Source organism: Dromaius novaehollandiae, chromosome W, assembly GCF_036370855.1.
Source record: "Dromaius novaehollandiae isolate bDroNov1 chromosome W, bDroNov1.hap1, whole genome shotgun sequence".
Classification (NCBI taxonomy): Eukaryota; Metazoa; Chordata; class Aves; order Casuariiformes; family Dromaiidae; genus Dromaius; species Dromaius novaehollandiae.
This window is the reverse complement of record NC_088130.1, coordinates 11,783,378-11,805,898: the sequence shown is the minus strand read 5'-3', so window position 1 is coordinate 11,805,898 and position 22,521 is coordinate 11,783,378. Positions and strand designations below refer to the sequence as shown.

Here is a 22,521-nt window from a genome sequence, read left to right as displayed (position 1 = left end):
ATAAAGAGCAAATTAAAATGGTGATAAATGTAGTAGTTCTCATTCTGCCTTTCTGTGAGAGAGAGGGAGATCTAAAACTATATGTGTGTATATATATATATATATATCTTTTAAAGCTGAGCTGTGCCATTTTTATTAGAGGCAGCAGTCTCTATTAGAGTGCACCTCCCATCAATAGCTTTGGGGTAGCAGGCAACACACTGTGAGCACTGAATAAAAGTGCAAGTTCTCTTGTGTCTTTCCAAAATCTCATTAATAAATTCCAGTTTTAGGCAATAAAATCTCCGGCCAGTCCTCCTTCCCCTTCCTCCACACCATCAGCATCACATTGCAGCCTCTGAACTGGGCCCCCCGTACTAGAAATTACTGTAAACCAGGCCTGAGCTCCAACCTCTTCACCCAAAACCTAAGTAATTAAATTATGGTAATATTGTTAGCAAGATGAAATCATCAGATGCCATTAGTCTCTCAGTTTTACCCAAACTCAATCCTATCAAGTGTTTGAATAGAGTGATACCTTGGTCATTTCAGGTTCGAGACCAAAGTCTCAGATATATTTGATTTCCTCACGAGGAATCACATGTATTGAGTTGCTCTTGTTGTCTCAGTCACTTAATACTTTTATTTTCTTAAAATCCCTTTTCAGTACTTCAATCCAAAATCAAAAGTAAGTGTAACTTTCTCAACTTAAAGATAGTTGTTGGTGTTTACATCGTGCTTTTAAAGCAAAGGATATGCTATATTCTATGCACTTTTCCCGAGACACAGGCTTTCTATTAAACCCTATTAGCAATTTTTATTTACAATGAATCCTCTTTGCCTTCTCTTTCACATTATGACAAATGACAACATGCAAAGGATCTTCTCCATCAAAAAAAAAAAAAGATAACCCAACAACTGGTAAATGTATTTGAAATATGTGCTGGAAAACCATCATGATTAATATTTTGTAAAGGCGTAGATGAATAGACTGGCTAATTGGTATATCATGTCAGAGCCTGCAGACTTGGAGGCTTAGCTCCACTAATAAAGTGGTACACTTACACAAATGTCTTGATTTATTTTAGGTTATTTGATCATTCCATGGAAGGATTTAAAAACTGGGAGTTTATGACTACTCATTGCTGGAGTGAAAAAGCAGCAGGTGACTGGATCTTGGAAATCTGTGACACTCCTTCTCAGCTGAGAAATTTCAAGACTCCAGGTATGACTCTGGCCTGTCTTTGATTTCGGTGGAGTCCAAAGGATGCTTGAGGCTGCTAACATTGCTTCGACTATCTTCCATCTTTTGTTTACACCTCTGACATCTCATTGGTTTAATGTGAAGACAGAGATATAAAGAGCTATGCGTTATTCTTAATTACAGTTATCAATGCACTCCTCATTTTTATGTTGCTGTTATTTGTCATTTAAGACTGGTAGCTCTTTTTTATCCTGAACTTATTTCTGGTTTTCATGGAGAAGTTCACCTTCTCAGGGGTACGCTGCGCACTTTCTCACCTTCAAAGTTGTCTCAAAGTGTAAGAAAGAAGTGATTTTGGCCATGCAGAGCTGGATCATACCAGACTTGTGAGTTCTTCAGGCAGAGACAGACTCCTGTACCATTTGGCAGGTTACCAAGAGTCAGTGCTTTGAACAAACACAGGCAAATTTTTAGTAGGTGGAGTTTTCCAGGAGAAAGACACAAAACTGCATGACACTGCAAGTGTCACGTTTGAGAGAAGTTATAATATATAGGCATCTGTTTTCTTGGATGTTGAATATAGTTTTGTCAGACAGGTCTTCAGCATAAGTTAGCACAGCCCAGAGCTATTCTATTGTATTCAAGTTGCCAGTGACTCTCATAGCTGCTATAGGGCCTAGGAATTTATTTCCATGTCGTTCCTCTTTGCTTTGTATTTTTTGTCCTACCCATAAGGAAAACAGTGGCATTTATCAGTGTTTGCATAACTAGGAAATCCATTTATACAGAAGGGAGAAATCTGTGGCTTGCTACACGGATAGGTTGCATTGGGCTCCTTAGCATATAGGTAAAGCGGCCAGACCGCATATTTGTCCGCTTATGAACTATGCTCTTAGGAAGAATTTCTGAGGCTGCAGACATTCTCCTGTTTTTAATTCCCACTGCCCAGTTCAGTTTCATTCACAAATTTCAGTATGAGCACCTCAAAGGAAACGGAGGTTGAGGCGAGGGCTTTCAAAGAGGCTCACGGGAGTGGGTGCTTACTCCTATCTGCTGGTTATGAGAGATGAGCGTATAATTCCTTTCAGGCCTCCTGAAAATTTCAGCCTTGAGACCCACTTTGAAATAGAGATACTATACACAGAAAAAAATACCACTGTTATGCATGAATACTGAACACAGTCCTTCCCTTGGGGCCTCGCATCAAAATAGGTGGAAACCCTAAGAAACCACCATTCAATTTCCATAAAGATTTCCTTAAATAAAAATAAGGAAAGGGGATATATTACATCAACAAGGAATATAGATTAAAGAGCTTTAATCCCTTTGTTTGTTAAAGAGCTGAATACTACTAATGTATTGGAAATTATTTATCACTAAAGCTAAATTATTAATCTTAATATATTTGATTGGACAGCATGTCCGCAAGCTATAATATTGCATTGGAAGTGCCAAATCTAGCTGATTACTACTTTCAGCCATCTAAAAATGAGTTCTGCTATAAAGTATGGTTAGGATTGCCATAACAATGCCAGTAGAATATTGGTTTATAATTCAATAAACTACAAGATACGTTACACCTCAGGCAGCCAAGTAAACTCATGGAACAGTCAGGATTTTCTAATCGATTTGCTAAAAAGCAATTCTGCATTTTAAGATACAGATGTTAACTCAAAATAAAGAATTTGAAGCCACAAAAACATATCTTTGTGAGCGTAACAACAGGGGATTTTTAAGTAAGCTTATTTCTGAATGAATAGGTTAGTGAGAGTCACTAAAACTATTTGAATGACCCTCACTAAATATAATAAGTACTTTTATTGTTTCTAGTACATGAAAAGGCACAAATAAAGAAACTTTGGCTAAAATGCTAAATAATGTGCTTAAAAACTATATGTTTAAAGTAAGAAAAGTTAGCACAAGAGAATATGTGCATATAGTTGGCCATTCTAGAAGAAAGTTAATTATTTCGATTCGACTTTGTCAAAGAAGGGCCCAGAAATATTTCTGCCAGCAGCTGTGGAGATGTTCTCCATAGAAGGGAATGCTTTTTCTTCCTCTTGATTGAAATTCAATTTGTTAAATTAGTTAGACTGAAATGAAAGCTATGTGCCATTTACCTATTCAAGGTAAATGTCTCTCTCTCAAAGGAATTAACAGCCCTGGGAGGCTTGTCCCATTCCCTCTTAAAGCTTGCAGACTCAGTAGGACTATTTTCACAGTGATTTAGAGGAAGCCAAGGCACACTAGGAATTCTAATGTGTGAACATGGAGTTGTCCGGTGATCCTGTTTCCTCCCTATTCCAAGCGGTATATAGGCCAAACTCAACTGAGTTTGTACAGTTTTGTTTGGACTAAAATATGCCCTCTCATTTCAATATTATGACAAAATGGAAGTGCTGATTTTATGCTTCTGAGATGATTTTCTGTTCTGAAAGTCCAAATCATAGAGCAGCCTCACCCAACTGCTGTTGAAATCAATGGTATTAACTTGAATGAGAATTTTAGTCCTTTATTTCTGCTCTTCATTAGGTGGCTGAATTATGTTCTGTTTAGTACAGCAGATGGCCAGACAGGCAATGTCTCTGCTTTTATATGTATACATATATTTATATGTATTTATGTATTTAGGTGTATATGTATATACATATATATACACATTTTTTCCAGAAAGAAATGAATATATGTAATCAACTTTGCTCGTTACCTGTCTTGGTTGACTGCATCTGCATTACCTGAATCTTCCCTTTTAAGAGACTAAACCTGCAGTCATAAGACAAAGTTGTTAAAGCCTGGCATGTAAAAAGAGGCCCGTAAGTCCCTACTGAACACCTAAATAAGCAGTGTGATTTCCAAAATTGCTAAGCAGCAAACAACTTCTTATGTTGTTTATATACGTCTGTGGTAACTCCAGGGTGGTCAGTATTATTTAAATGTTAGCTGCATACTCAGGAGGCTAACATTAAGCACAGCATTTTGAAAATCTTGATTATCATCCTCTGGAGGTCTGAAGTAAAATAGGAGTACTGCCAGTGTTTCAGTTTTCACTTCATTTTATCCACACTGATCATTTCTCACCATGGTTTTACACTGCTGACAGGTTCTTAGCTAATGATATTAATTGTCCCAGTTAATGCTGAGCAGAGCAGTGTTTCCAGTACAGTAATAGGGGTCATCATTAAATGTATCAGGGAGAGCAGCCATAAACTATGGGCAAAACTATATAGTTCTTTCTTGTGTGTCCAGAGAATTTTCAGTGCTTTTGAATTTGATAGAGGAGAGGTGCTACACAAAAACTACACAATTTAAATTTTATCAGATTATTGAAGAAAAAAAAGAGACACAAAAATCAGTGATTTTCAACTCTGTCTTATACGTGCTATTTTTGAAGGAGCCAGAAGCTTCTCTGGCTTGAAGGACAAGCTGGGGCAGCCCTTCACCACTGTGTATACCTGTCCCGATCCAATATCGGGAGAGTTTTGTTACGATCCCAAGGATGAGATTAAGATGCTAAAACCGGTCAAATATCGTACAACCTTTTACCTTTATTTTCCACGAAGTGGGGAGGAAAGGTGGGGAAAAGCGAAGGGGAAAAGATAGAGAAAGTTGGAAAAGAGGAGAAGAAACTAGCTACTGCCACTCCGAGTCCGATGATGTTCCGCTGACTCCATTCGAGATCATCAATTGTCGCAAGCTTCATCGAGGCCCCCGCCCCGTCAGAGAGCGCGTGCTTCTTATATAGGGGTCTCCCGCTCATGCGCAGATCGCAAATGTGTACGTGCGGTTCGTGCCAGACGTGCTGTCCCCCTAGAAGCCTTCTTCTGGTCTTTTTCGCACCTTTTGGTCCCTGCGCAGGCGCATGAGGTTGTTTACCTCTAAACTGTGGAGAAGATGGTTTTTTTTTCTTTTTTCGAGGCAGGATGTTCAATGCCGGGAAATGGCGGTGCAGCGGCAATGTCGAGACAAAACCGCATTTAGTACCGGTTCTCTACAATACCGGCACCCAGTGGTTCATCCAAGAGGGAGGAAAGATAGCCAGAGAGCAACACATTTCAGCTATTCCCCTCTTTTCCCTGCCCTGGCATGCTCCCTGTATTAAAGCTTAGAAAAGAGCTCGCACGGAGCCATTTTGGAAGCTGTCCACCTGGGCTATCCTCCAGACATCGTTTACAGCCCTTTTATGTCATCAGGACAGTCTAAAAGAGACCAGCTACATTTCCAGCTTTGCACTTTAAAGCCTGTTCCTGCAAACTCTTTTTTTTTACTATGAGTAGCCATGTAGTCTTATTGATTTACTGATTTCAATACTTCATATATACTCTTCCCAGCGCTACAGCAGCTAATCTTATGGGACTGATTTCTTTGCTCCTTGAGGAGGAAAGCCTAAACTCTGGGGGAAAAGGGGTGGTAAGACCAGGAGATAGGAAGATCTGCCTGGCCGAGGGCGGTGGAGGAAGCTACTGTGCTGAAAGAATCCTGCTGGAAAATGTATTCTTTACTATCTTTTAACCTGAGTGTGAAACACTGTTTTAGACTCGTTAGTTTTTAACATGCACTTGTATTTCAAAAGATGCAATCCAGCTGTGAATTCGGGCCCTGGTTCGTTGTATCCTCTGTAGTGACGTCCCCCAGGTTTCTAGGGTAGCGCGTGCCTCGTGATGGAAGCTGTCCCGTAACATTTCTGCCCAGAACAATTTGAAACGCCTGCCGTATATCAGTAGTGGATAAACTCAGCCGTTTGGGCATGTTAGGGTTAGTCTCTGCGCTGAACAGAATGTGAAGTAAGCAAAGGGTGCTTAAATACGATTTACAGTGCCTCTCCACTTTATCACCGTAGTCTGCAGTTTATCACACTGATATCACCATCATGCCTGTTTCTTGTTTCTGTGTGTGCGCATAGTTGTTTAGCTATTGAAAAGTCTTATAATTAAGAGCTGCAGTTTTCCTGTAATCAAACTGAGAACAAAGAGCCAACATGTCATCATACTCCAGCATTGGCAAGGTAATGCCACATCTGTTACCCGTAAAGAAATGCAGGGTCCAGTTCATAAAAATAGTGCCTGTGATTTCTGCATTTAATTCTGTACAGTTTATGGAGGCGGACATGTGCTTGCTGTGAAACGCTGCGATATACCCTTTCTCCTATACATACAATGTGGGACCTCTGTTATGTACTAAATACAAGCAGGGTAAGGGATTATTCTAGCCAAACTACATGATGGAATCAGCCAAAAATGGGGATAGAAAGATTTTGGCTCAAATGTGCACACTTTGTTTATTCATTATAAATGTGTGTGTGTATGTATATATACTTATTTATTGAAATATTTTCATTGTGCCTTGAGGCAGACTTCATTTATTTGCTGGCAAGTCACATGAATTTTCTCTCTATTTACTGAACCATTCTTAAAAGGAAACTAATCTCCTGAGAGACCCTGCATTATTCCCCTCGCTGCCCTGTTGCATTAGATATACTTTTAGGGCTCCAATCCTTCCTGCAGGTATGTTGGTACAAGCCCTTCCATGTGTGTGAAGTCCATACACAACAGTATGCTGTGCTTGAGGAGCACCTTTGCCTGATAGTGGGTCCTTGCAGATATTACTTTCTAGTATTCAATATTTGTGCCAGTGTTCTGGAAGAAATGTAAAATTGACACTTGGAAAGTTTTGTGATCATTGGAGCAAAATAATGAGGAGGATGGAAAGGTCTGGCTAACTTAGCAAAACACATTTTTTGATTGCATCCAATATGTTGTGGTCAGTATGCTGTAGAAGTGGGTTAAATCACAAAAAGGACAGAGATTGTATGCAGAGAAGCTGTAGCTTTGAAAAGGCTATAGAGATGACTGCTTGTGTAGTTAAACATGACCTCCTTGTATAACTCTTTTGCTAAAAGGAAAGTGCCTTTAAGAACCCAGCTGAATCACTTTAAAGAACATTGAGAGGTGACTTGATCCCTAAGTGTCTATACAAGAAGAAAAGATGTGATTTGGTTTTTTTTTTTAATCTAGTGGGGACTAAAGAGGTTCATGGCTGTGAGCTAGACCTAGGAAAAGACAAATAGAAAATAAGGTACGTAGAGTTTGACAGCCAAGGTAATTAGCCAGCTGTTTGGCAAGAGGTGAGGTAGGTTCTTCATCAATTACTTTTTAAAATCAAGGTTGAAAGTCTCTTTAAAAGCAATGCTTTTTTTTGGCTACAAGAAGTTGGAAATTACTGTGCGAAACAACTGTTGTATGACGTAGTCTTGCCTATACTCGTCTTTAAAATTGAGTATAGAACAGAGAAGGTTTCATATACAGTGTAGAAATTTCTATCAAATAAAGATTAAATTGGATTGGCAGAGACAGTGAGATAGCAGTTTTATATATATATATATATAAAAATATATAATATATAATATATAAATATAATATATATATATTATATATATATATATATTTATATATAAAGCAGTTTAGAAGAATTGGGTTATCATCTGTCAGATAGCTGTCATTCCTCAGTGAAATCCGTGGCTTTGGTTGGTTGCTTAATGCTTGGCAGACGAATGTAAAACCAGAGGGAGAATGTTCAGCTTTGGTCCTGTCTGCAGAGGATACCAGATGACATTGGGAAAATACAGAAGAAAAACTGGATTCTAATAAAGGTCAAAGCAATTTGCTTGCACAGGTCGAAAAAGCCCAAGCAACAAGTTATTGAGTGGCATTGAACTTAGTTTTACAGGAAGCATATTAAGTGATTTTCCTGTGGGGAGGCTTCCCTGGATTGCATTTTTTCTAAATCAGTAGTTCAAGGGAAGAGTGTTTTAACCACAGAACAGCCTCCAAAAATAGGATCTTTCAAATTTAGAAAAGAAATGCTCCCAGCTCCCCTCTTCCCTGTCTCTGCGGATGAGAGATTGACATGTACAACTTGCTGCTTCAACATGGATAAATAGAATCAAGAGCACAGGATAAGACCAAACTTGCTTTCCACCTTCTCAAGCAGGGATGTATTTTTCATGCATCATTACCTTAAGCGTTATTTGAGGCCTGAATCCTTTTGTTCTTTCACAGAATTAATTCACTGGGGAGTAAAGACATGGAGGTGGAGGCTGCAAGTTCACACCTCTTGTCCTGACAGCCTGAACTGATGACTTGATACACATTTATCTTTCCATTCTTCCACAAAAAACTTGCCAAAAAAGTAAGATTCAGGCAAGCAGACAATTTTTTCTTTCTTCACTCAAGTGCTGAGAGAACAAAATAATGGTGACGAACTCAGACAATGTAGTAATGTATCTGCCAGATAAATAGGCCAAGTGAATAAGAAGTTATGCTGTTTTGGGAGGGGACATTGACATACTACCAGGGAGATTTTGAAATAATTTTTTTTGTGTTAATCAAGATGTATCCTGTAAGCCAATGAAAAATACTCTTGAGTATTAACCCAAACGTAACCCCTTTATTAAGTCAGAATTCTGAATATGTAGCTAGTTAGCTAAGAGATCTCAAATAATAAAAACTGGATAATTAATGTTCTGAGGAAAAGTGAAATCTGGAGCAAAAACTCACCTTGTTGAACTCCATAAAAATTTTCTGAATAGCTTTATGACCAGACTTTTTTTTGTTTATTGTTTATATTGAGTTCAACTTGTGGTGCAGACCTTTAGTAGACCTATAAGAGGGTGGAGCAGAATAAAATACAGTGTGAAAATCCAAACAAATAAAGTTTGCGCTGTCTATATTAAACTAAAGACACTTAGATGAAACGCGAAGTCTTCCATACCTACTCACGAAGTCGTGTTTACTAGTGATATCTTTTTGTAAGACAGAAAATAGGAAGCGATTTCTAAAGCTAGATTTTAAATATTTAACTTCTAGGCAAATTGAAAGAATGGTCCTTAGTACTGTATGGAACATCCATCCAACCTTACTCACCAAGAAATGATTTTCCAAAAGTGGAACGAGTGCGCTCTAGTCCGGTTGAAGACCCTACAGAAGATTATGGAACAGATGACTATTCAGGTGCGTACTTTGAACTATCATTCATTTACTCTGTGTATTTACTGAACACACAGTAGGTTGAAGGAGTGACTTCAAACTCTGCATGTATAAAATGTTTCTTTCATAGGACTTTTATTGTCAATGATATGGTCAGACATTATCCAGACTCTGACTTGCTTATTTGACATGTTCCCTCTTCTACATTTTGTGTCTCTTGGTGTTTTTGCATTAATTCAAGACTAGGATTCTGACCCCGCAGCAGGATCTGTGGCCTTCCTTGTTGGGGAAACAATGAGATGGTATTGAAAGTTACCAGAAAGAAAATTACGGATAAATAACTAAAATTAGTGAAATAGAAACAACACCGATAGTTAATCTTCTCTGACTAGAAGAACAAAGTAATATTTGTATTTCATTTAATTAGTTAGGATTTCAGTGGCACAACTGATACTAATTATGCAGGATTTATAGTAATTATACATATGAAAATTAATATTATGAGGCTAAAACAAGGTGCTGACAGGACGCCTACTCAAAATAAAATTACATGAGGATTTTCCCATACAGGGGTGGGAGTGGTGGAAGTTCAGTGAAACGGTTTCTTAATTTGAGATCAGAATTATTTGTTTAATAAATTAAAGTTACATATGCATTTTTGTCATTAGTTTATAAGCATAGAAGTTATATATTCTTAATGTACAGTTAAGGTGCTATGAAGAATGCACTGCTTTTTATACATGTGCGTGTATATGTTTGTGTGTGTGTGTGTATATATGTATATATGAATAACATTATCTTATATATACATGCTGTTTTCCATTGATCCCTGTAGAAGTTTTTCATTATTTACATTAGATTTTAATAGAACTAGATTTTTGGTGCTGCAGAGTGAGTCGAGTTGGCAGTTTCCCACATGTATTCCAGCAGTGCCAGGAGCTTTCTTTAGATGGTTAGGACTGTTGAATCTTAAGTTTCTTTTATTACCATCTCCTGCTACAGCACATCAGACCCCCAGTGCCTATTTTAGATTGAGAACTCCTTAATTCCTTATTTCGGTAGGTGATGAAACACTATCAGAGAGGCATCTGAATAGACAAGAGACTGCTTGTCTATGTTTTCTCCTCCTGCTACACAGATAGCATGGACACCAGTGCTGGACAATGAATGTTTAAAAGTCTTCTTTAGGTATCAGTCATGTTTAAGCCATTAGCAATTCTTGATGGCATTACCAGTAGATATTATAAAACACTGTAGCTCATTCATTTTTCCAGTGCAATTGACAATGACTCAGTTTTCCATAAAGTGAATAAAGATCCACAGACTGATTAAGCAATGGCTCACATGAGTCAAAGGCATATGTTTCCCCTTTTCAGACACAAATATGTAGAGAAAAAGTATGCCGAGATCTGTCCATTGTCGTGCATGCACATTCCAAAAGCTTGTCCAAAATTTTATTGTGAGCCGCTGTGATGAGGTCCCTCGAGGCAGTCACCTGAATCTTACAGGGTTGGCGAGGTATTTTCTACTCCAGGCATTCCTCTCTTCAATCTCATCATTCACCTCTGTCCAAGTACAATGTTTAGACATTACGGGTCACCAAAATGAGCTGACTTCAGTTTTGTTACTGAAACATAGTTTGTTATGAATTGTCCTGAAATGTGATTTGTAGAGTTTTACCATTATATTTTGAGGGGTCTTGTAATAGGGAGAAAACACTTAAAACTGAAGCCAAGAATGTTATCTAATTAAATAATGCAATGGATGTCATCATCACACAAAAAAATCACAAGTAACAGGAAAAAAAACACTTGAAGAGGAGTGGGAAATGAAATTTACTTTACCTCGTCAGTTCTGTGACACATTGTAGAGCCCAGGAATGGGAGACCAAACTTTTGGAAGGAAAAGAAAATATTTCAAAGGAAGAGATGCATTCAGGCATGGACTAGCTAGCGGTCTTTCTCTGGTGTCCATTTTGGTCATCGCCACCACACTTTAGGAGGGAAAGAAGAGGGAAAAGATAGGACAGCAGAAGTTACAGGGGCAGGAGAAGCATTCAGAGCCTTGGTCTTTTATTGTAGGTACAGTGAAGAGCAGGGTCGAGGGTTAATGTAAAAGAGTGGATCCCAGCTCTAGGGAGCTATATGAATTACCCAAAGATGCTTACCTATCTCAGCTTGCATATATGCTATAATACCTACAATGTGTGTAACTTACATCTCTGCTGTAAAGGTCACTCACTTCTTCAGCTTTTGTTGCATGAACAAAATCACTTTACTACAGGCTTACCTGATGTTCAGGGGAATTTCAGAGCAGCAAGTTACAAGTTTACCCATATGCCCTGTTCCCATATATAAAGGCAGCAATCAACAGACCTCTCCTCCTTTAGCTGCAAGGACCTATCTGAAAACTGTAAAGATGAGGGTCTGGTGAAATGGAAGATTTGCTAATCAGCAAGTGTTACCCAGGGCTTTTGCAGCGTGTAACAGCACAGAGGCAGGTGAGTCAGGGCCCTGAGGGCTGGTGCTTGTGGGTTGTTGTAGCCACCTAAACCAGTTGTCACCCACTCAGTAACCAGAGTAGCCGCTGAATAAAATTCAAAATGATTTCTAACTCATGAGGAAAGAATCTGTCTGGAGTCAGAAATAGTTTCTGATAGGTTTTATAGTGGATACCATGCTTGCTAAAAAATTGCTAAACCCTTCTCTTTTCAGTGGAGCCAAATTACTATTTGGGCTTCAGATCACATAGGTAAACAGAGTAATTGAATTCCACATTAAAATATTGTGTTTTAAAAGATACTCAGTACCAGATGGGAAGTGTTAATTTTCCTCTTGGATTTTTGGTTTTATTATAGGTCCTTGCAATGCAGAATGCAGTAAAGTAGGGTGTGATGGGCCAGGACCAGATCACTGTACCGACTGTCTGCACTACTACTACAAATCTAAGAATAACACACGGTAAGACCGAGTAGAAAATCTTGACTTCATGGACTCCTCAGTGTATGTCTTAAATTCCTTTCTCTTCTCTTTGCTGCAGTCGTGGATAATTTATTTTCCTCTGAATTAGACAAATTTTCTTAGGAGTGAGAAAAAACCTAGCTAATCAGAATATAAAGTACAGGCTTCAAACACCCTTCTCTGATTATTTCCCTGTCTCTTGATTATTTTTTCATAAGATGGCTATATATATAACTGATAGCTATTACAGCTTCTGTGATTGAGTTTGAACAAGATAGGAAGAGATGTAGATGGTTAAAAATGATACCACATGACTGCCTGACAAGGGTTTGCCAGTGAGACAGCATATACTGTTGGGAAAGAAAAAGAAGACAAGGAGAGGCAGCTTGATTTAGTGCTTGGGAGGGTCGCATTTCAGTACACAGGTGATCATTAGAAAAACAGCAATGCTGAGAAATACTTCTGCTTTGCAGTCATGGTGCAGGAACGTGGTGACAGGTTATTATTTCATTAACAACTCTACCTTCTCTTCACTGCTCTCTGCAGGATCTGTGTTTCAAACTGCCCGCCTGGTCACTACAATGCAGACAAGAAACGCTGTAAAAAATGCTCACCCAATTGTGAAACCTGTGTTGGAGGCCACAGTGATCAGTGCATGACCTGTAAATCTGGCTACTACCTGAATGAAGTAACCAATAGCTGTATTACCAGCTGCCCAGATGGGTTTTACCTCGATAAGAGTTAGTATTTCGTATTGTTTCTTTATTATGGGAATTTGATCTTGGGGGTTGCTGGAATACTTGCAACCAGGGGAAGCATATGTTCATGCATTTATCTCTTATCCTACTCCACTGCCAATTGCGATTAAGAATCTCCTCAAAAATTAATCTAGGAATCTGCTTTGATAGATAGCTTTTAAAAATCATACTTTGCAGTAGGATGTCTTTTCTGCTTGTGGCTAAGAGTAACAGCAGCACAGCGAGCGCAGTGCAAGGACAAATCAGTTGCAGGACAGAGCAGGTTATCGCTACTCCAGACAGGGATGGGCAGCACCCTAATTCTGAACATGAAGCGTTCCCTCTTCCCCCAAACCCGAATGCCATGGCACCACCGTGACCCTACACACATAGAAGAAACAGCCAAGAGATCCTGCACAGGCACTGAGCTTGTGCTCTAAGGAAAAATAGGCTCCTCGAGTGTAAAAAAGTGTTTATAATTATGTTTCTGACAGACTTAAGTACTTGCAGTGATGTGATGACCCAGGAGCAGTAATTCTCTGCCATGTGAGACACCTGGCTTCAGTTTACTCCTGTGATTGCAAAGTAGAGCACCCATGCTTAAGTATGAGCTTTGACTAGTAAAAATACTCAGACATACATTCAAGCATGTGCTTAAACTCCACTGACTTCAGTTAGCTTTAGGCACATGCTTAAAAGATAAATATGTGCTCAAGAACTTTGTTCAACTGGATACCTTACCTTTTGCTTTCTGTACCATGAAGCTTTGTGTTCATTTTTGAGGATTAGTAAGAGCAGCTGCTACTCTTAGTTTTCTATTTTCACTGTCTGAAAACTACAGTGAGGGGAATTCCCTTCCACCCAGTTGAGATGGATAGATAAAAATTTAGGATTAAATGGGAATGTCATTTTTTTCTTCTCAGAGAGGTACACAGCACTGCATCTCAAAAGGTAGGAGGTATGAAGACAGAGGGATCTCCCTTCAAGGAGGGACTTTTTGAGATTAAAAGGCAGATGTTAAGTAGTTTATGTCTTGACTTTGTTAAGATCAGAAGTGTTCATGCAGGTGTGTCCTTGAATGCCAGATGAGGTAAGACAGGAGAGGCCACTTGTATGGAAGGCATAAGAAGTAAATTGCAAGAGGGTCACTGGAACGTGTTGCATTCAGCACTGTATACCCCTGCTATTTGAAAAGACTGTTTAAGTCCATAATATAAATTGTTAATATAAATTCAACATATTTATGAAGACTTTTATACAACCTCGAAGCATGTTCTTTTTCTAAGGGTACACCTATTCCTTCAAAGGTTTAGAAATAGTTTAAGCCATGTGAGGTTTGATGAAAAAGCTGATGATAGGCGGAATTTAGCTATTTTAGCTATTAGCTGTTTTAGTCTAGTTTTCTGTTTCCATTCCTGATGTCAAGCTAGAAAAGCAAGAAATCATGTAATAGTATATCCATATAATTTTATTAAATATAGCTGACCAGGCTTTTCTGGGCTGTTTTCTTTTTTTCCTTTGTAGGTAAGATAGTTTGCCGAAAATGCAGTGAAAACTGTAAGACCTGTGTTGAATTCCAAATCTGCACAGAATGCAAACATGGCCTCAGGTAAGGAAATGATGGATGTCACTGAACACAATAGTTGAAGAGGCTTATGAGTCAGTGGGTATACAAGGAAGAAAGTTACATAGCTATTTAACCTCGAGTAGCCCTCATTTCATGTGTTTCATTGCTGTTTAAGTATTTTCTTGTGCCTCTATGTGCCATTTTGGCTAACAGTGGATTTTTAGAAGACCTTTCATTTCAGGTAAAATAAAAGCCAGAGTCATATGGAAAGCTGGCTTCTTCAGTTTTTGTGACCTATAGTGCAGCCATCAAGGATTATTTTAGCAGTAGAGCTGGTGAATTGTATTAATCCTTCCGATTCATTCCTGTGATAGTTGGAAACTATTTTCTTATCTTTATTGTGTCTCCTCGTACATCCAATCATTCACTTATCTCAGGTACCTCAGGCTCAATTCTATTACGATACAGTGTGCGCATATATTAAACAGCAGTGGGTATTTTTTCTTGGTGGGGGGACTTAATCATGCTTGAAACTGATAGGTAAAATCCACAAAGCAGCAGTACACATTTCAAGCTCCCTTATGAATGAATGACCTTTTGATCCAAGTGGCAAAGGTCAAAAATCTTATAAAATTTGTAAAGGGCCGTGCGCTGGCTTTATGCCACAACGAATATGAAGTTAGCGTTCAGTATCTGCAGGGGTTCTTCTTTCAGAATATGGATGTTCTATGAATGTTTAACACTGGGCTTTTACCGTCTGTCAAAGTGGATTTTCGTCTTTCAGTTAGTAAAAGCTGAATGTTGTTTGTTTCCAGGACGTCGATAGCTAGATTCCTTTACATTTGGTAGAGGAACTTTTATTTCTTTGTATGTTGCATTTAGGTTTTTTTTATGTGCCTGAACAATTCTTATTACACATATGTCTGGTTTTTTTAAAAGTGACCCTTTAAAGAGTAAGTATGGTTAAATGGGAAGGAAAGCATAGGATTGGATCAGAACATTGGTCTGTTTAAACCCTCTGTGAAATAGGAGTATTTACTTCCCTTTTTTCCCCTGTAATTAAATTTTCAGTCCATATTAAGATTTTGGAGAACTTTAACAGACATAGTATGGCCCTTTGTGTATCTCTGAAATCAGATTAGTAAAGTAGCAGTTTAAAAGTTCCTATAATAGACAAAATATATCAGAAGACCCAAGATTACAACTTTGTAACTTTATAGGACACAGTCTGTAAAAAAGAATTATGTCCAAATTTTATTTATTACTCAGGAAATAAGTTTATGTATTTCCCTGTCAATTAACACAAGCAGTAGTTTGAAGAAAGGAGACAAGCCTGATCTTTGTGAGAAGAGAAACTGAGAGGAAAAAAAAGAAAAGATCCCAAATTTCATGTGTTCTTGGACAATATTAGCAGGCTGAGATGGCTTTTGGTAACATTTTGAACAAGCACCATCTGCATGGGTGTGACAAATAAATGGAGCTGTGCACGCATTTCATACTCCCCAGTTGTTCAGCACGTGCTGCGTTTTCTTGTCGTTCCTCTACGAGCAGAGCACTGGGTGAGACTTGGGAGACCTGGGTTTGAGTTCTGATCCTGGTATGGGTCCATTAACTGAACTTTGGCGAATGATTAGTTTTCCTGTCTGTAAAAACATGATAATGCTACCTGCTTTGTAAAGCACTTTGAATGTGTGACTGAGGAAAAATAATAAGCAGGCAGGTGTTGCTACATCTGTTGAATTATTAATTTAAGCATTTTTTTTTCCGTGCTGGGACCATATGCGCTCTTGAAAATTTCCAGTGGTGCTGAGCACACACAACTTTTACTGCTCCAATCTGTAAAACAGGATGAATACCCACTTTGGGTGGCACTCCCTAGAGCTGCAGGGCATTTTTAGAGAAACGGCTGAGTTGGGTGAAAGCTGGCATTCCACAGAAGATGGCAAACATGTCAGAGGAGCCCTAGCTTATAAGGTGCCTAGAGCAGGGTCTTTTTAACATGAAAGCATAAACAGCTACTTAGAGAGAAGCATGGAAATGTGACTCCTTATGCTATTCCTTTTTTCTGTTACTCACTGTTTTGTGCTATCACTCAGAAGTGCCTACAGGCAGAATACCTCCGGCTGTAATCTTGACAAATCTCCCAAGCTACACAGAACTGGTATTCAGTGTGGAGATGTGCAAGCAAACTGCTATTGCAGAAAGAGGTGGTGATTTCCTGCATTGTGAATTTATTCTTAGCCTGTGCTGTAGCATGGTATTGGGAGATGCTGCTGCTCTTTCAAGAGAAGCATGAGATCTTGTTAACAAGTCCCTCAGCATTTTTTTTTAATGCAGTGATGCTGACCCTGTGCCAAATTCCTCATGGGCAATTGTGTTTTACATGCCTGAATTTTCAATGCTCTTTGGCACTGTTCTTTTTTTTTTTTTTTTTTTTTTCTTTTTTTCTGTCCTTTACTACTTGGTAGTATTTACTAGGAGTCCGTAAACGGCTGCTGTACTTCACCATAGGCAATACTGCATTTCATTCCCACTCGAAGTGGTTGCTGTCTCTAAATTTATAAAATACAAGCGGCGAAGGAAGCTAGTGAACGCTAATAATTTCTTGTTCTTTCATTAAAAGAGAATTACTGGTTTGTGAATGGTCTTGTTGCCCTCTGTTGCTGTTATCTGCTCCGGGCTCAAACGCTGTGCTTTTTTCCTTTTTACAATAGTTTGCATGGCTCCAAATGTGCTATCCGCTGTGAAGAAGGAAAATACCATAATGGTAGGGAATGTGAACCATGTCACCGTTCCTGTGCAACATGTGCAGGTACTTCATTGACATTCATCTGCATCTTTTTGTTTCCTCTATGTTATTACTTCAGATTTAATTTTACTCTATCATGGTTCCAGTACAACATGACTGCTGACATGTAAAATCTTAATTGTCTTGGTAGTTCTTCAGTATATTTTAAGTATGGCAGACTTCTTTCAGTTAACATGAAAATCTAAGTTTTCTAGTTGAAAGTGCACATGCAATCATTTCTTTGCTTTTAATGGAGCTCATTCTAGTTTCTAATTATGCCTCCATTGTCTTTCTGGAAAGAAGGAATGATTGATAGATTTTGTGGCAGCTTTAGAACTGGCAATATCCATTTCTTTCAGAAAAAGACATACTGAAATTATGTAACATAATGTAATTCTAGCCATATATCTTTATTGTTTGATGTTACCGTTTGCAATATGTAGTGGCAGAAAGGAAGTAAGGCAAGTAAAATGTGGCCTCTAAGACTGTGATAAACTTTTGCTACAGTTAGGCAACGGTAGGAACTGGCCAGTAATACAGCATATTTTCTCTCATTTAAGGTGCCGGAGTAGATTCTTGTATAAACTGCACACAGGGCTATTTTATGGAAGATGGAAGATGTGTGCAATCCTGTAGTAGTGGTTTTTACCTTGATCACTCTCCTGAAAGTGGATATAAAACCTGCAAAAGGTAGGAAGGTTCTTCATTGGCTAATGTATGTGTCTAATGTTTGGCAGCATGTTAGTTATTATTGTGTAGGAAAAGGTAAATAATAATTATCTGAACATAAAACACTGCTGACTTCAAAAAAATAGGAAAAAGTGTATTACATGCTAAGCAAATAAAGGAAAAGGGTTTCTTACTTTAATGTGATTTCTATTCATGCAGGTCTTTTTAAAGTGTTTTTTCTTGTGCATATATGTGTGTCCTTTGCTTTCGAAAGCCAGTAGTGAGAATCTGAATAAATATGCAGAGAAATGTAGAATTTACAGATCTAGCAGAGGAGCCGTGTTTCTCAACAAACTAAAAAAGTCAAACTAGGATTTTTAATAGCAAGTTAATTGCTATTCCTAAGGACCATTTCAGCTCTTCAGCTGCACAGACACAGACGTGGCACAAGTATAATATCAGACGGCCGTCCAAAATAGCTCATCTGACTCAGTATACAAATGGGTGGATAAGTCTTGGACAGGGTTGTGCTATACAAAGAAGGGACATTTTTTTCTATTCTATTCTTTGTTAAACAAATACCACAGGCCCTTTGGAATCATTTATTATTGACTTGCATTGGGTTCAGGGCAGGAAGGGAATCACCATGTGTTAGTTTTCCGCAAAAAAAAACAATCAATGATGTACAAAATATGATGCAGCTTGAAGGGTGATGAAAGGACTGGGCAGCAGGTCAGTCTTTTCTATCCTGTGGTTTTAAGATTGTCCCTTGCTAGTGCATGAGTACACAATCCATTTAACACCTTTGTTGATTACTTCTGCATAGTTCCAAGATGTTAGAACAACACAGCGCTTTAATTAAGAAAAAGTATGAATGAAGATTGGTTAGAGGGAAGAAGCAGGCCTGGTTATAGGGGGAAGTATTTTTTTTTTTTTAATTAAACCAGCTGATACGGTTGAAAACAGCAAGTAAGCCCTTTGCACTACCCAGGAGGTGTCTTGGGACCCTTTGCATTTGGTGAGCGGCCCTAAGGCCGACCTCTGGCACTCTCTTCCAGATGTGACGCCAGCTGCACAGAATGCAGCGGCCAGGGAGACCGAAACTGCACGAGCTGTCCAAGCGGCTATAACCTAGACACTGGTGTCTGCGTAGTGGGAACAGTCTGCAAGGATGGTGAGTGCAATTCTCTGAAAACATTCATTTTGCCGCTGCCAGCTTCTTTTACGTGTATTGGGTTGGTTCAGTCTCTCTCTTCTCCTTTCTTACATCCTTGATCTTAGGTCAACATTATTTCTTAATGTTTTCAGGTTTATGAAAAGGAGAAAACTACATTAATGTGTATTAATAGGATTAGTCATATCCACTTTACCTGAATTGTCCCTCCCTACAACCTACTTTTCCCTCTTTATCTGTTTTTCAAAAGCCATTACTTTCAAAAGAATTTTTATGTGAAGATCCTAATGTACTGTCAATAGAATCACATTTATCTATTTTGCCACTTTAAACTGTGAAAATGCTGATAACTAAAAGGATTTTAATTATCTGTAGTATTACTTAAATTATGTAAAAGGATAGCAAGAGGAAAAGAAATAACTTTGAATAGGTAGAACCCAATTTGTGGTGGAGACTTGAACTTTTACTGAGGCAACCAAGACATCATGCTTACTGCATATGATTGACTTACTTACTTATTTGCCATTATTCATTCCTTTAGAACAGCACAGTTACACAGACACTTAGGTAATGTCATGCTTCCCTAGAAACATTACTATGTGAATTACATCTAGCTGCAGTCCAACAGATGTAGTCCAACAGTAAAATCATACCAGAACCAAGCCTGGTGTAAAACAGTGTGAAAAACAGCCAACTTCAAATGTGGTAAAAGCTAACAATGAGTCTTGGGTCCAGGTCACTGCAGCTGGATTCAGTAAGAGTTTTATCAAAGATTTTAAGAAAAAGAAAAAAGAACAGGGTAAAATTTTGTTTCTGTGTGTGGACCTTTACAGCCCCTGTAAGTTTTTAGGCATTCTAACTTTGAAAAATATGCTATCCAGTGTAAAATCATATTGCAGGTACAGAAGTAAACCAATCATGAGACCTTTTCATATCAGGATATTAGAAAAAAGCATCATTGTCGTCTAGAGCTAGTCCAGAGAAGGTCAGATATACATGGATAAATGAAAAGGAAGTTTGATGTTACAAGCTTTGGGTAACCACAGTCTCAGTATTATACTGCAGTTCAATACTGCAATGCAAACTTCTGATGTATTGGTTTGGTCTTCAGTATGCTAGGATAAAGCCATCCTCATCGATACACATGCTACCTCAAGGGACTCCAGAGGAAGAAGTATCACTGAGGGTGGAAGTTACTTTCCTCGTTTATGTAGAAACATAGCAGAAATAGCAGAAGAGCAGAAAGAGCTCAGGCAAAGGAATTCCATGTGCCTGAAATTCCCACCTTTATTTTCGAATCTTCAGATAATGCTTTTTTTTTCCACATACAAACCAATGCTCTGCTCTTTCTCCAGCATACATACTATTGATGAGCATGCATTCAGCTGGGAAGCAACATTAGAGCAAAATGCACAGAAATAGGGTTCACCGATGTCTTACAAAACTATTTAATCTTGAGCAGAGCTGAGATCTCTGAGGAGGTCCTGGGCACTGAACATTTTTATTAGTATATCCAAGACAGAGAGATTGTACGTAAATGGTGTCTCCCAGCAGTACTTCTCCACTCATGAGCCTGGGTGCTCACTTTGGATCCATACGTAGCTGCCCAAGGCTGAGAGTGCCCCATCTCACTACTGTTTCCCCAACTCTGCCCAGTTGTCTTCCCAATTGCCATGGGAAGGAAACGTCATACTGGAGCCCACCATGTAGCATGTGTTATCCACAGTATAGAGTAGTGGGGGAAAATAAGTCTTTTTTTCTATAAGTTACCAGGTGCGGAGGGTCTCATTTCACTGCTTGACAACTGAGCACTGGTTACGTGTGTAACCTGTTCTGTAGGGTATGCATTTCTGTTGAGAATGTTTTATTCTTTTTCTGTGATTTGACTGTTTTATTCTTTTGATTCATAAAAACTGAGAAAAAATTCCTTTGCTGTAAATATCAGTTTTCTAATTATTCTCTTTCTAATCTTTTTTTCCCTTTCACAAATGGATACCAATCATTCCCTGTCGGACCACACAATATCTCTTCCTGAAAAAAAAAAAAAAATGCTGTTGACTGAAATTCCTTTTGATGGACCAAATTTCCTCCTTGCTACCTGCTCCTGAATGGTCTCTTCAACCCAATCTGCCTGTCTGACCAATTAAACCTTCCTCCATTGTCCACACCATGCTCTCCAAATCTGCAACTCCCCCTCCTTCTCTTACCGCCGCCCTCTGGAAGCCACGGAAGAGTCTTGGGCTGAGGGCGGATTCTGTATGCTGGTGAAAAAGAACAATCTCTGCCAGCGGAAGGTGCTCCAGCAACTGTGTTGCAGAACGTGTACGCACAAGGGGTGAGCTGACACCTCCCAGAGTCCTCTTGCTCCTGTAGACTTATAGATTAATCCATATTATTGAAAAAGGAAAAAAAAAAAAAAAAAAAGGAAAAAAAAAAGCAAGCCACCTCTCTCTCTTTCTCCCTCCTCTTTGTCTGGGGAGATGGTGAACTGTTTGTTGGGACTTAAATGGAAAAAACTACAACACGCCTACCTTTCATAACTGGGTGGTTAGAGCTAAGCATCCAGGATCACAGAGTCAGTATTGTGTGACCAAAGCATTTGATGCCAAAATTAACATTTAACTCATGATTTGATTTCCTGTCAACCTTCGGATTATTCCTGTTTTTTGAAGGTCCTTTTTCTTCCCTTTTTTTCCTGCTTGTTTCCCCTTCAAGATGTTTAAAGAGTGTTTCAAGAATACACCACACGTTTACATGGATTAAAACTAAACAGTACAAAAATGTTTGCATCAGTCTTTTTTGTGCTATGTATAGAGATAGGGGGAACTTGAAGAAATGAGTCCCTGAGGGAATCAGAAACATCATCAGCTGCAGGACTAAGTTCTGCACCTTTTGTAACACTATTTAAAAAAAAAAAAAAAAGTGATCATTTCTCCACACATTTTTCTTACTTCCTCTGCTGTGTGCTGTTTTATGTATCACATGCAGTATGTATATATGTTTTTCCCAAAATGTTTTTTTGGTCATATAGATCTCATTTTTAGACAGCTAGCTTATTAACAGATATGCTAGGATTTTTATTTTATTTTTTTAGATTGTCAAAGCTATTTCAAATAAACTTTAAGAAAATACCATTGTTCTTGTTGTGAGCAGATGCAGGAGATACTAGTCCTCTTGGTTTGCATAAACAAGAGTAATGTGTATGCTCAGAAATCAGAAAACATTGGTAATGTGTAAGGAGTATTCATAAATTATTGTTATCTTGTAACGTTCACAGAACAGGGGACCTGATCCTGCAGACATATGGGGCTAGTCATAGCGCTCAGACAGAAATGCCAGTGTGACTGTATGTGACAGGATGTGTTTACAGGACTGGATTGACAAGCAAGCTTATAACACTGTGCCAAATGCGTCTCTGGGAGTAATTACATATAGGTCAATAAATCAAAAGTTTTCTTGGT

At 38.6% G+C, this 22,521-nt stretch overlaps 1 protein-coding gene across 1 annotated transcript in view; it reads left to right on the top strand.

The window, feature by feature from the left end:
• The window catches only part of LOC112983247 (proprotein convertase subtilisin/kexin type 5), a 245,032-nt gene that overhangs the window by 165,734 nt on the left and 56,777 nt on the right, over nt 1-22,521 (top strand). The window contains exons 13-20 of the mRNA XM_064500309.1: nt 1,068-1,204; nt 9,046-9,189; nt 12,023-12,125; nt 12,672-12,865; nt 14,387-14,471; nt 17,144-17,241; nt 17,778-17,907; nt 18,945-19,060. Of these exons, the coding sequence (XP_064356379.1) occupies nt 1,068-1,204; nt 9,046-9,189; nt 12,023-12,125; nt 12,672-12,865; nt 14,387-14,471; nt 17,144-17,241; nt 17,778-17,907; nt 18,945-19,060 (1,007 nt within the window). The remainder of the gene's footprint in view (nt 1-1,067; nt 1,205-9,045; nt 9,190-12,022; nt 12,126-12,671; nt 12,866-14,386; nt 14,472-17,143; nt 17,242-17,777; nt 17,908-18,944; nt 19,061-22,521) is intronic.